A 15,119-nucleotide genomic window follows, 5' to 3' on the forward strand; every position below is an offset into this window, starting at 1 on the left:
TCATTAAAGCCTTTGCAAGCTGACATCAGCGTTAAACTTAATAGCTTTCAGTTTAGAAGCTGAACTAAGTATTATTTCAGAATTTAACTGAAACTGCACACCGAGTTAGAACACTTTTTGAAACTTAAAAAATTATTTCTGTTTCTATCTTTTTCTGTTTCAATCCCAATGCGTCAAGGGCGTCAACAGTGGCTATTTTTTGGCAATCTGCTTGACAATTTTTTTTGCTTGACCATTTTTATTGTTCTTTCGCTCTCTTGAGTGATCTGTTTTTTCGAGCTGGGTGAAGATGAATACAGTTAATGAACCCACGCAATTAAATGCATTTTAAAGCAAATAGTGAAAGAAAACAGTAGAACAAAAAATCAATTGAAATTTTTAACCTTTTTATTGTCCTTTTCTTTAGCTTGCTGTAGAAAACGTCCTGTGCTAGCTTTATGAAAAAGATTTTTATGTAGAAAACGTCCTGTGCTAGCTTTATGAAAAAGATTTTTATGTGGCAATCTACTGGTGGCTTAAAATCGAATTTACAAACTTTAAGCCTGCTTGTCCTAAGTAATATGCGTTTTTCTCACGACCAGATGATCTACACGAGCGTTGATGAGTTATAAGTACCCCTGATGTTTTTGAATGTGATCGTTATTCATCGATTCCACATTGTTTTCTCTCTTGCATATTGTTTCTTTCATATTGGAATTTGTGATTCAGCATTAAGGAAAATGCCTTGAAACGTTGGGAGATCCTTGCGTAGTTTTTAATAATTTTAATTTTAACCGCTCTTGAACGAAGTTTGAAGCGATAATTGTAAATGTGTTGGTCTTTTTATGACTCGAAGAGTATTAAGATTTTTCAGGTTTTCTCTGACGAATGTTTGTTCATCACTTAAAATTTTGACTTTCATTTTTGAACATCGACTTCTGTTTTAGAACGGCGACTTTAACAGAAGCTTATGTACTAATACATAGAAATTAGGAACTACTGGTAATACTCAAGGTGAAAAGGTAATTATGAGAAGTTTTCTTCCAATAACAGTCTCCTCTCATTATTCAAACTACAGACAGCATTTACCTGTCCGTCCCCACCTAACCTGCGCCCTCCGCAGCTACCTACCCCCACTCACCTTATCCTTCCACCTACCCCCTCCCCACCTAACCACTCCCACTAAACTACCAACCTCACCCCTTCCCCCAATAGAACTATCCCTTCCATCTACCTACCCCACCCCGCCTACCCAGACCCCTAAACTAGAAGCTGTTCGCTTTTTAAGACATGTCTACAGTTCAGTAGGCTTTTGTATTTGTCTTTATTTCTTTTCTTTGATGTTTCTCATTTAAGATGAAGTTATTTGTAATTATACTGCACGACTCTCGATTCTTCTCCAGTATCCTACCGACTGTTTTTTAGCTAACGCAAGTTTTAAATTTTTTCTTGACTTGAACATTTGACTTTTCTTTTCTAGCATTGACTCCTGTTTTAGATCGTTGATATCTGTTTTCGAACATTGGATTTTAACAGTAGCTTAATTTGTACTATTTAGTATTTTGGAACTGTTAGTAATGTTCAAGGTGAAAAGGTCGCTTCGAAATTTTTTGATTCCATTTAAGTCCCTCCTACGTATGTGAGCTACCCCCACCCCCACCTAGCCCTACCACCACTACCGATATCCCCCACCTACACCTATCACCCAAACCTACCCCGCATCTGCATCCCCCTCCACTTACCTTGGCCCCCCTCCCACCGACCCACATTCACTAAAAATTGGTTGTTTCCAACTTTGTATTGCAATTTTTGTATTTCTTTGATATTTCTGAAATAGTTAGGGTTAATTGAAAGAGTTTTTGTTGCGCGACTCTTCGAGTCGTTTGCGGTATTCTACTGGCTATGTTTTCTATGCAAAATTGTCGCTCTACCGATTTGTTTTTTCGAGTGACCTCTGCGCCCGTGATTTTTTCGTTTTGCGTGGTTTGAAAACCTCTTATTCACAATTTTAAGCAGCTGAACTCAAGTGGTGGCAGATCACAACTAACAGTCAAATGGAAAGTGCGCCGATATTGGTGTAATTTTTTTCACCTCAAATTTAATTAGTGACTATAGAGGTATATAATTCCTTATGACGTCATTTGAAGCCACCATCGTGATTTTAGTTAGCCAACCCCCTACTGGGAGTAGGTTGGAGCTCCCACTAGTCGTTCGAGAGCAATTCTTCCGTTGTTACTCGGTTAGGTTTTTGCTCAGAGCTTGAAATATTTTTGTCAGCATCAACCCTGACTATTGATTTTTACGTGATCTAAATTGCTCTCATTCACAATTTTAACAGCTGAACTCAATCGGGGGCATTTACTGTCAAAATTCAAATGAAAACCAAAATATTATTTTTCACTTTCATCTCAGTCGCCTATATAATTGAAGCAATTTAGTAAACCTACTGCCTCTCACGTGGCTGAAACTGGCTACAATAAAATTGTTCCCCGGTCACTAGTTTGAGAGCAATTCTTCCTACCTTTGTTAATTAAGTTTGCTTTTATTGTTAGTTGATTATCAGAATACCTTCTTTGTGAGAGTTATAACCATTTGAAATACTTTAAAACATGATTCGGTACTGATTTTCATTTGGTACCGTTTTCAGAAGATAATGAAAATTAGTGGCACTACAAAACGTGCAGTTAACGATGATTGTAAAGAATTAGAGTGCGAAATGTTCAACTACAATTATACGCCCTAATAACTCCAATAGCCCTTATATATCCAGTGGAAAACTCTAGAAATGGATAACAAAAATGACAGTCAAATGCAGCCGCCCTCAAATATCCCAATTGTCTCTCATGGAGACTCTTTCAACCCTCAAGCACCCCCAACGCCATCGGCTCCTCCCAGTTACGAGGAATCAATGGCAGGAAAGATTTTGACATCAATCACGAACCCGTAATTATTTTATTTTGAAATGTAAAAAACTTGCCCCTCCCCAAAAAATATTCTTGATTTTTCCTTAGCATCATCATAATTGTTCGTGCAATTCGAAATACTTCAACCAGCTCTAAGATGAACTCCGTATATAAACGTTTGTCGAATCCCAGGGAGTTTTTTCAGTAGAAAACACATCATTGTGAGTAAAGCATTTTTGCCTCATCACTGTTAAAAAGAACTTGCAGATGTCGCCTATCAAAAGTTGATCCTAATCGTGATTTCAAAATCTAAAGGATACCCAAATTTGCAAAACCTAATGCCGAGGACATCCAGATCCAGAAGTGCATCGCCTTATGAGATGATGGATACTCCTGGGGAACCCAGAACACAGTCCAGGACTATTATCAGTAGCGGAAACCAATCAGTCCGCTCTGATCATTGGGGTGTGATAGGATATTATCAACCTGTTCAGTCTCTAGACGCAATGACATCAGCAGATCCTTATATTGTGCTAAACTTACCTGAAGATGTCTTGCCTAAAGTAGCTCCTCAGAAGACACTCAACTTGCCATTTTTACAGTGGTAAGTTCTCTAAAACTGGCGAACTATTTTCTCAACTAAGTGAACTTAATTTTGCATTCATGGGCATGCGTGAACAAACCAATGATTGTTTTTATTGAGGTTGGACTAGCCATCACAATTTATATTTACTATTGTGAAAATGAAAACTATCAGCTATAAATGGTTATATTAAGACTGGAGGTTATTTTTTAGTTCGAACTAATTCATATTTGGACGAAACTGCCTATCTGCATTTTGGTTTCTTAATCTCGTTATGGCGCACAAAACGTATTAATTTACGTTACAGCAATCACTCGATCACATCGATAAAATTGAGTATGTATCGTCCGCACTATTAGATCTCTTGAATGATTGATTCAAAAGAACTTAATGTGCTCTACGACAAATTGAAGTTGACAGGGTTTCACCAGAAACAGTTCAAATGAGGCTTGCATTCACGCCACAAATAGGACAAAATGTTGAAGTTTTGAATGTGTGGTGTGTTCTTCGAGGAACAGTCCTTGGTCCATCAAGTTGACCTCATTATTTGGCCTCCGAAAAACTTGATTTTCCAGCCGCAGATATGAAACGGAGTAAGAAGAGTCAGTGGAAAAACACGTACTTAAACATTCGTGTAAAGATTGGTTTAAAATGTTCAAATGTTGATCTAGTTCCGCTGTTTTGAGTACCATAAATTATTGATTCTAGGTGAACTTACTGTAGAAAACACATCACAAACACATGCTTAAGTGAACGTAAACTTTTTGTTTTCAGATTCTAATATAAATATATATCCACAAGTCTTTCCATAAACGAGTAGGCTCTGAACATTACCCTCATTGTTTATCCAACTTTCTAAGATTGCCATTCCAATTTTTGCCAAGTTTCTCGCAAAAAGAGGCAACTAACTCTTAGCACAAACCTTTTTTTACTATTTGATATCGAAGGTGCCGATATCAAATTAAATCTTTATCCGAGTTTAAATCAATTTCAGATCAATTTAAATCCGAGTTTCTTGAAAATCGATGCTAAAAAAACAATATATAATCAAGCATCAGCGTTTGTTTGATCAAAAGTAGGAGATTGTTGCTCATTCTAAAAGCTTACGTGAACAGATCTCACAGGCCTCGCTGATACCGTAAATAAACCATAGTGGTTCTTGTGTTTCTGTCGGAAATATTGTCTGTAGCTTTTTCTCCGCAATGATAGTTGTATTGTTTCAGTGAGTGGGCGTGGTGCTGTGAGGGTGTACATGAGGTAAAAATTCCTCCGTATTTCAAATCTCCTTCAAAAGTGGCAGTGGATTCTAAATTCAGTTTGGAACTTGACAAAATCAACTTCCTACAAAGACAAGTGCGGGTGTTCGCTGCCCCTCCGCAATCTATGTTCAATACTCAGGTTAATAATACAGTTTCTCTTTCTCAGTGTAGCAATCAGTTTGCTTCTTTCTTTTATGGCAATTAAGCAGATTTCAGGATGTTAATGCTATTGTTTTCATGGCTGACTTGCTCTTGAAAAAGGAAAATCAAATTTCTCGTTCTTTTTTAAATAGAAATAAGCTTACCGTTTGCTCCAAGCTGAATTTGATTAAGCTGTGGATTTGAGCCAAGATTTAAAATCGTTTTGTAGCAGCAATGCCGACAGCAGACAGTAGTTAGTTGAATTTTCTGAAGACCTAAAGTGTACCGCAAGTGTTTCAGCAATTATTTTTAATCACTGACGTAATTTTTCCCGACCCACTTCAGTGGGGGTAAGAACTATATACTCAAATGGGTTTTTTGATTGCTCTTGTAGAGAAGCAATTATTGTAAACGTGTCTTTTTTATGCAAAATTTTCGCTTGACCGTTTTGACTTTTCGATTGACTTTTACGCCCTTGACTTCTTGCGTTTCGCGTGATCTAAAATTCTCTCTCAATCACAATTTCGAGCAGCTGAAGTAAATTGGCGGCAATTTAATACTAAAAATCAAATGAAAAGTGCGCCGAAACTGGTTCCATTTTACTTTAAATCTAAATAGTGGTATATCTTAGCCTCTAATGTGGCTATTTAAAGCCCACTATTGAACTTCTTAGTCTCATATAGGATCCCCCGCCCGACTGAAGCAAGCTGCAATTGATTAGAGCTCCCACTAGTCGTTCGAGAGCAATTCTTCCGACATTTAGTCGGTTATGTTTTGTTCAGTCAATTATGGCCGATCGATATATTCATGGTATAGAGTTGTGAGTAGTATCAGTAGAAGGCGCGTCCAGCGTTGGATCCATAACTAAAAAGATTTTTTTGAATTTTGTTTTTTTCCACGGAGTTATCGAAATTTTCTAAACATTTGATTAATTTTCGCTGTTGTTGTTGACATTTTCCTTATTTTTACGCAATTTTTTGCCAAAATTATGCTAAGATTTGTAAAAAAAAAATGTTGGTTTTACCTCTATACAGTGAAGAGGATTTTTGGCTGAAGTTGTTGCTAATTTTTCTTTTAATTTAGCCTTTTTTCATCAAAAACGGCACAAAATAAGCTTTTTAGTCCACTTTGTTTTAATTTACCGGACTAACACACCTAAGAACTGCTTACACAATCTTCTTTACCTCCGGAGAAGGCTAGTTTTATTTTTGCATCCGTTGTTAGTGTTCTTGAATTAAAATTTTGCCGGTTTGCTAACCTAACTCGATACTTATTCAGTCAGTATTCATATTAGTCGGAACAAGTACGTGTTACTAATGGCCGAACGGCAATAGCAGTCGATTTTTTGTACGTGAATTACGGAAAAAACAATTCAAATCAAAGTGTACTTGTTGGTCCAATTGGCTTCCAATGAAGTTTCAAGGAAACCTATCTAATTTTCTCGTCAAAAGCCTATGGCCGTTTTCACCTTTTAAAATACATTTTTTTCCAAATAAAAGTTGGCTTATATGTGAATTTTTCTCTTTTTGTTCAACTCGTAGCTTCAGGCTATTGAAGACAGGTCGCATCGTCTCTCTAATGTATTAAAATTTATTTTTTTGGTTTTACATTTTGAATAATGGTTTTTCTGCTTTGATACTATGAGTTTCCACAAAAATTTTGATTTTTGTAGGTTTCGACTTTGAGATTCGTTTTCTTGTCTTATCACATTAACTTTAGTTTTTTTTTGGAAATTGTTGTCTTTAATTGTTAATTTTTGTGGTTGTAAGAATGTTTCAGGTTAATTGCACGTATTAGAGGCTTCTATTGATTAGCAAAGGAACCTGTTTACTGTTTTTAGTTGATAGCTCAAGTTTTTCATTAGTTCAAAATCAAATGTGTTAGAAAAAATTATATAGACGTGGTTTTTATATCTGATTTTTCTGTACTTTTTCTCTACTTGTTACCTAATTTAATGATTTCAGTTGACAGCTTTTATGTCTTGGAAATCAATTGTTGAAAAGCATGATTGTTTTTTAACCATGTCTTGTTTTAACACTGATTTTTTGTTATGTTTTAAGTTGTACAGAATGTATTATGGTTTTACCCGCTTCGACACAGTTTTCTTGCTAAATTTTGTGGAATTTTTGTTTTTCTCGTCCGAATTTGTTTGTTTTTGCGGACGTACGCCATATTCCGGATAATTACAGGCCACAATGTCGTCATATTGACGTATAAATGAGCATAAACTTATATAAATATTTCAATTGATATCTTATGGTTTTGATTATTTGAAATTATGTTTTCAAAAAAACAAACGTGTTTTTAAACTTTGTAGTTTTTGTTCATTTTTGTTTACTTGTTACTGAGCGTCATCAGGGACTGCTTCCATGTTTTTTTCTGGTGAATAACAAACCAATTTGTTTCCTTTAGGTTTTACTTGACGCTATTTTGACTTTGCTATTATGTATTTTTTTTTGAAAGAAAGACATTGAATTTTGGATGTGAATGTTTGTTGCTGCTATTTGTTTTTTTGTTTGTGTTGTCTCGTTGTCTTAATAACGCTAGGTCTCATCGGGACACTAATGTGGCCTCATTTACTTTTCTTAGTGATTTGAGGTGGAAGCAAATTTTTAAATTCTTACATCAATTATTTCTGATCAATCTGTGAGATTTTTTGAAAGTTTTCTATCTCTTCATCATTTGGTAGACAATTCAGCCAAAATAGTGGATAAGCGTGGTCAGAACATTTACCGAGCCTCCTTTTTGGTTTCAGGGTGGATTAGTGGCACGGTCAAAGGGATATCAATCAAGTTTCAACAGAGACATAGCAGACAAGCTAACACGTTGCACTCTCAGGATCACAACACCTGTCGGAATCCGATTCTACAAATTTCAAAGTCTTCATTCGAGATAACACAGCCTTTCCTCTCCTATCAGTCAATCTTTTTGGATAAAATTAATGGTCAAACAAATTAAGGAAGCATGTGTGTACAAAGTAATGTGCTTTTTGCGTTTTAATGATTTATAGCAAACAATTCATTTGTATCTGAATATGGCAACTGTTAGAAATTCGATCGATTCAGTTCGAAGGAAACAACGTCTCAGTTGTTTTCTGTCTTTATCTGATTTTCCTCTTTATCTCTCAGGAACAATTTCAGTTTCCTTTACCTGGTGTGAACATAGTTCTGAAAAACCACAGTATAACTGTCCGGTTCTATAACTGTTGTAATTTTATTTGAGAAGGTGCTATGGAGAGTAACAATGAATACTTCTTTATCGATCGATTTATAGAGTTGAGTGGTGATCATATTGCATAAACTGCTTTAATATTTATTTTGAGAATTTTTGAATTGAACATTAATTTTTTTGGTAGATTAACTTGTCGGATTCTCAACATATCTCTTCCCAAGAGCTATCTCCTTCTTAGTGTTAATTAAATTAATTAACTAAATTTTGTTTTCAGCCCTGACGTTTTTCATGTCAATAGCTCCTCATTTGTGCTATTAATATAAAAATGGCCTCTGTATTTCATGGGCCTATCTTGGCTTCATGTCTTTGCAGTTTTTCTGAGATTTGATTTCCTAATATGATGTGAATGTTGACGCATGAAATGACGAATCGCTTATTTGTCTTGGAGAGGTTTGAAAAACTATGCCAAATGTATCCTTCTAGTTGTTTAACTTCAAGTTGTCTTCAAGCGTGCTTCACCAAAGGAATTATTTTTTAAGACACAAATGTTGAGAAGTTGTCAAAAAGGTTCCAATTTTTTGTTTATTATAAATCTGGTTTGTGCTGGTGATTGTTTTCACGCACGTTGTGGATATATCGTTATGCAACTGGTGACGGCAGAGAAAGAAAACACAATCGCTTTTAGTAGTGTTTCAGTTCGAAAGTTGCAATTTGCCTACCTTTTGATGCTAAAAAAGCTAGACGCCCACCTTTTGATGCTAAAAAAGCCATTATGCAAAACAATTATTCATCGAGTTCTTTATTATAGTGAATACAATGTCTCATAACAGACTGCAAAAAATCCATATTCGAAAATGTATCAACTTAAGACCAGTTCATACAAAAGTTTGTCCATCTAGTTGAAAAGTTTTTTGATACCTTTTCAGAGCCTTGTAGCTCTTCTTATTTCTTTTACAAACAAGGAAAACGCAAGCAACAATTTCTGCGGTGCTTTCGTAAAAGGTAATGGTTTGATCTACTGTCAAATATCTCAGGGCCCCTAGTCAATGTGGAGGGAACCCCTTATTGGTGACCTGATGACGTTTTTTGCATTAAACAATGTTCCTGAATTTCTTTGTTCGAGGCAAGAAGGAATTAAAATTATGGTCGTATAATGTGGGGGATATGAAACGAGTTACATTGTGAAAGTCCCAAATCATTTCCATGATAAAATTTTTGAAACTTTACTCAAATCGCCATAATTTGTCATAATCTGCTAATTGTGAGGAAAATTTTTCTGTACGATGGATTTCAGAGATGCTGACATCAAAATATATAAATTCACAAGAGCTAATTTTTTGTTAATGAAAACTTTAGTTAGGTTAACCAAGTTGCGTTTGCGATTTTTGATGTCCTTGCAACCGCTCATTTTTGTTGCTCGTGTTCGGGATTTCTGATTTCTGAGAACAATTGGTTCGTTTCTGCCTTGTTCTATTTTGAAACTCCTGATTGTTCTGATTGTTAGAGTTGCTGTTTATGCTCACGTAACTAGGTTTTGCCTTAGGAGCAGATTTTTGATTTCTGAAAGTGATGTGAACAATCCAACTTTGAGTTATGCATGACATTACGCAACACTGATTTGAGTTTAAATGTCCCAAATTTCCTTTAAATGACTTTAATTTTCTTATTTCTTGACCTGTAAATAACAGAGTTTGGTAATTGGGAGGATCGGAACAAGTTGCTGTGATGCTGCTTATTGGCTGGGGATACAGATTTTTTGTATGCTCTGTGTACAAGCTATTTTGTGTCTCAATTGCTTTGTTACTTTGCAGTTTTTCGGTTCCGAATTGAGCTCGCCAGAGTCAAAACTGGCGTCAAAATTTAGCTATACTTTATGGTAAACTGATTTCAAACTTGAAGAGGAGTTTTTTAGTTTATGGTCGCAGTGATGTTGGTAACAAAGCCGATGATTAAAGTGCCGATGAGCTAAAATTAGGAATTTGGTCAGAAAATTTGCTACTGCAAAATAGGTACGTGCCAATGAGCTAAAATTAGGGTTTTGGTTAGAAAATGTGCTAAGCATTTAAACTTTGTTCAGCCTTTTCAATTTTTTTTAATATATTTGTTTTCTTTTAGTTTCAGATGCGGTAATTATGTTCTTTTAGTCATACTGATCAGCTGTGATAACTATGCAAAAATAAATTATCACCGTTTGCGAAAGGAAACCTAAAATCTTATAATAAATTTTACCCAAATCTGCAAATTTTTCTTATTGTGTGGAAAAGTTTCTTAATTTCCGATGGGTTTCAGAGATGCTCTTATCAAATTGCATAATTCTATTTGCACATAAAGGGCTAATTATTTGTGAATGGAAACATTAGTTCTATTAAATAAGTTGTGTTTGCGATTTTTGATGCCCTTGCAGCCGCTTAACTTTGTTGTACTTGTTCGAGAGTTCTGATTTCTGAGAACAAATGGTTAGTTTTTTGTTTCGAAACTCACTGATTTTTAGTACTGCTAGCTATGCTCACGTAACTAGGTTTTGCATTAGAAGCTGATTTTTGATTTCTGTGAGTGATGTGAACAATTCAACTTTGAGTTATGCATGACATTACGCCATAGTGATTTCTTTAACGGTCTCAAATACTGTTTCTTATGTTCTGAACTCTGGGTAATCAAGTGTGCTGCTTGGGCGGTTTGGAATGAGTTGCTATGATGCTGCTATAGGGCTGGGGGTACAGCATGTGAGGAAAATTTCTGAGGAAGATTTGTTCCTTCCGATTGGTTTCACAGATGCTGATATCAAATTACATAAGTTCTAGTTCCACATCAAGGGCTAATTCTTTTTGAATTCGTTTGGATTAACAAAGTCTCTTGCTATTTTCATTTACTTGCAGCCGGTTAATTTTGTTGCTCTTGTTCAAGACTTAGAACAAATAGTCCGTTTTTGCAACGAATGCCCGTCATCTTGAAACGGACTGATCGTTAGTATTGCTGGTTATGCTCGTATGTAGTTTTTGCAATAGAAGCAGATTTTAGATTTCTGAATGCGATGTGAACAATCCAACTTTGAGATATTCTTGATATTACGCAATGTTGACTTGACTTCAAATGTCTCAAGTTTCATCTGGGTAACCAAGTGTGCTACGTGGGAGGTTTGGATTATGTTGCTGTAATCCTGCTAAATTGCAGTGGGTACAGCATGTTGTATGTCACCAGTTTACATGCTATTTTGTATCTTAATCATTTTGTCCTTACGTTTGAAAAATTTACGTTCCAAATTGAACTCGCAAGAGTTAAAAAACTGCCGTCAAAATTTAGGTATTGTTCGTGGTAAACTGATTCTCAATGTTGAACAGCAAATATTTGTCTTATCGTCGCAGTAATGTTATCAATTTTGCTGTACATAGGTATGTGTCGATGAGCTAAAAAGGTAGGGATTTGGTTAAAATGTTTACTAAGAACTCTTTAACATCTTTCAGCCGTTTCAATTATTTTCATAGATTTGTTGCCTCTATTTTCAGTGGTGTTCACTATGTTTCCTAAGTTACACTGCTCAGATTTGTTCACTATGCGCGAATCAGTCATCACCGCTTGGAGTGCATCTTGAAATTTTTGAAATTTCGCCAAAATCTGCATAGTTTTTTGGATTGTGAGGAAAAGTTGTCCCGTCCGATCTGTATGAGAGATGCTGATATCAGAATGCATAAATTCTATTTCCGCATAAAGGGCATTTTTTGTGAGTGAAAACTTTATTTGGATCAACCAAGTTGTGTTTGCCATTTCTGATGTCCTTGCAGCGGCTTAATTTTGTTGCTCTTGTTCAAAACTTCTCATTTCTGAGAACCAATGGTTCGTTTTTGCTAGGAATGTAATTGTGCTATTTCGAAACTGACTGATTGTTAGTTTTGCTGGTTGTTCTCATGTAACTAGGTTTTGCATTAGAAGCAGATTTTTGATTTCAGAAAGTGATGTGAACAATCCAACTTTGAGTTTTGCATGACATTACGCAATACTGATTTGAGTTTAATTGTCCCAAATGTTCTTTAAATGACTTTGTATTTCTTATTTCGTGAATCCTGGGTAACAGAGTGTGCTGTTTGGGAGGATTGGTATAATTTGATGTGATGCTGCTAAATGGCTGACAGAATGTTGTATGGCCTTTGTTTGCAGGCTATTTGGTATCTCAATTACTTTTAATTGAGTTAAAAAACTGGCGTCAAAATTTAGCTATTGTATGTGGTAAACTGATTTCAAAGGTGAACAGTAATTTTATAGCTTTTGGCCGCAGTAATGTTGTCTATTTTGCTGTACATAGGTATTTGTCGATGAGCTAAAAGATAAGGAGTTGGTTAGAAAAATTGCTAAGCAGTTTTTAACATTTATGATCCTTTTCAATTTTTTTTAACAGATTTGTTTCTTTTGTTTTTTCTTTGCCCTCATTTGGTTCAATTTTTTTGTGAAATGTATCTGATATCCCTCTTTGTCCGTCGAAGCGTTGGTTTGATTGCTTCGAGTTTTTGTACTATTTGATATTTTCACCAGTTCATAAATTTGATAAACGGAACTGGTCTGTTTCATTGCAGTGTTTTTGGACATGTTTGATCAGGTACAACGTGACCAATTGTATCGTCACTCAGGGAGTTTGTCATTTTTCTACAGAATTATTTTGGCTATTCGGATTTCTTCTCCAAGTTTGTATTGAAATGATTTTTGGTTACATATTTTGGTTACATTTCTAATTTTATAGCTTATTATATTGCGAAATGGTTTAATAAAAAGATTGTGTCCTTGCTTGCGTAGAGGTACTCCAACTTTGCTTGTATTTTTGATAAAGTTTGACATGATGCGAACAATCCAACTTTGATTTATGAATGATATTACGCAAAACTGAATTGTTGATTGTTCTCAAACAAAATTCAAAGCAATTATTGCAAGTGTTTGTCGGTGTCTTTTTAATGCAGAATTTTTGCATGAACGTTTTCTAGTAGACGGTTACGCCAGACTCCCTATCCTTAAATTATCTACAAACGAGCCAACCCTTTGCTTGTCGTTTCGATCGAGGGCAATTCAGGTGGTAGTCACATCTGTTTTGTTTTTCTTATTTTTCTCAAGTTTTCATTTAACTTTTTGGTTATGCACTTTGTAGTTATTTGTTCTGCTGGCAAAGTTTGCAATAAATTGTTTTGTCCCTGTTAAATGACTGCGAGTGCAGCATGCGATATTCACGCACTATGAAGGTTTATGGTTTATAGATATCTCATTTTTTTCTATCTTTTTGTTAACACTCGGTTTTGACTGCATATCATCAACGTAAAAATTAAATCAGACTGAAGGTTCAGATAAGATTTGGAGAAAGTGGACTCTTGAATTTGCATGCCATTTTTTTACGTTTTGAAGAGGAATTATTGTAATCTGTTTTCTCGATCGATCAAATGGTTGTGAAACAGGATGTAAAAATCAATGCACCTTGTGAAAACAACTGTTTAGATCGATCTGCCGAACAAAAGGTAAAAGCAGAAAGAGAGAGCGCGCGCGCGAGAGAGAGAGAGAGAGAGAGAGAGAAAATAAAAGGATTTGTTCTTGTAATATTTTAAGTAGGTGTGAAACATTTTCGGTTAAGAGCGAAATTCTTAAGTTTTATTTCAAACTGTCTTGGCCAGAATGGTTTTCATCACATGAATTAACGATGTTTGTACGTATAGGGGTTTTTGTGCTTTTTCTAATTTATATAACACCCAGTTTGAGCTATTTGTCATTTTGCCAGTTTGAATCATTACATCTATGAGCAGCTCTCAAAGAGCTTTACTAGGCCCTAAGTTCGATTCAGCAAAGAATTGTTTATGTCTCCGCTACCGATCAAACTGGATAAATTTGGTCAATTGAGCATATTTGATGCCATTTTTCATGAAAAGGGAAAATGGTAAAATTTGGAAAATTTACCAAAATTTAAGCGGAGACAGTTTGTTCAGACAGTTCATCGACTCTTTCTTTTCTTTAAATGTAAGACCAATGAGACTAATGTTATTAACAATTTTATAACAATTTTATTAAATTTTTAGCAGAAAAATTAATTAAAACTGAAGCAAAATTTACGAAAAAAAACTGCGTACAAAGCAATGGAAGATTTAATCCTCCGTTACTCCTCGGAAAAAGTGAAATTCAAAAAATCTTGGAACTTTTCAATTCATGCCTCCAATTAAGTTATGCACCCCCCAGTTTCAGAGGGCGTGCCCTTACATAGTAATATCTTATGTAAAATTTTGTGTACGTGTGTTTGGGGTTGAAAATAATATGCACCAACTAAAGGGTGAGAGGGCAGCGGTACTAACGGAAAAGTTCCAAAATCTTTTGAAATTCTACGCTTGACGAGTTGATTCCTGTTACGTTGTTGACAAGGGTTCGTTGTGAACAACGTAACTAGAATCAACTCGTCAAGCGTAGAGTTTCATAAGATTTTGGAACTTTTCCGTTAGTGCCGCTCCTCCATTTTTTTGCACTTTTCGAAGAATCTGTGTATTTCGAAGTGAATGAATTGTATCTATGTCGTCAGCTATCGCAATTTTTGTCAATGGCTTATGCCTAGTTCGGCTGCCATATGCAATCTATGGCTTTTGTTAAAAAATGCTATTAATAAAAAATATCCTCTGCATTTCCTCTGGGTCGATCTTCGCTTTATGTCTGCGTTTTTTCTGAAATGAGATTTGATTTCCTAATATGATGTGAACAATCCAACTTTGACTCATTTGTGATATGAAGGAACACTGATTTGTCTTCAAGAAGTTAAGAGTATATGTTATGAAGCTGTTTGATCGGTTTTCTTTTTAATTGCTCTTGAAAGCAGTTCATAGCAATTATTGTAAACGTGTGTCTTCTTTTGTTCAATTTTTTCGCTTGACAATTTTGGGCTTTTCTTCCAGAACATTCTTTGACTTCGCAAGTGACTTTTTCACGCTTTTGTTCATCATTTTTGAGTGATCTTTAGTGCTCCGAAGCAAAGCTTGTTGCTAATAAAATCGTTTGCAGCACAGAAAAATTAAGTGACTCGCAGCGCAGTGGTTAGTGCGTGTGGCCATGGATCGGGAGTTCAGTGGTTTGGGTCCC

General features: G+C 35.5%; 2 protein-coding genes across 2 annotated transcripts in view; both read left to right on the top strand.

Moving 5' to 3' along the window:
* The window catches only part of LOC142348258 (calcium load-activated calcium channel-like), a 520,926-nt gene that overhangs the window by 439,536 nt on the left and 66,271 nt on the right, over nucleotides 1-15,119 (top strand). The window lies entirely within an intron of this gene.
* On the top strand, nucleotides 2,572-8,298 carry LOC142348797 (uncharacterized). Its single transcript, XM_075400299.1, has 4 exons — nucleotides 2,572-2,892; nucleotides 3,196-3,486; nucleotides 4,689-4,863; nucleotides 7,621-8,298. Exons 1-4 carry the CDS (start codon nucleotides 2,765-2,767, stop codon nucleotides 7,759-7,761), a joined length of 735 nt encoding a protein of 244 aa, XP_075256414.1. The 5' UTR covers nucleotides 2,572-2,764; the 3' UTR covers nucleotides 7,762-8,298.

The sequence above is a fragment of the Convolutriloba macropyga genome, chromosome 10 (genome assembly GCF_964194025.1).
Source record: "Convolutriloba macropyga chromosome 10, txConMacr16.3, whole genome shotgun sequence".
NCBI lineage: Eukaryota > Metazoa > Xenacoelomorpha > Acoela > Convolutidae > Convolutriloba > Convolutriloba macropyga.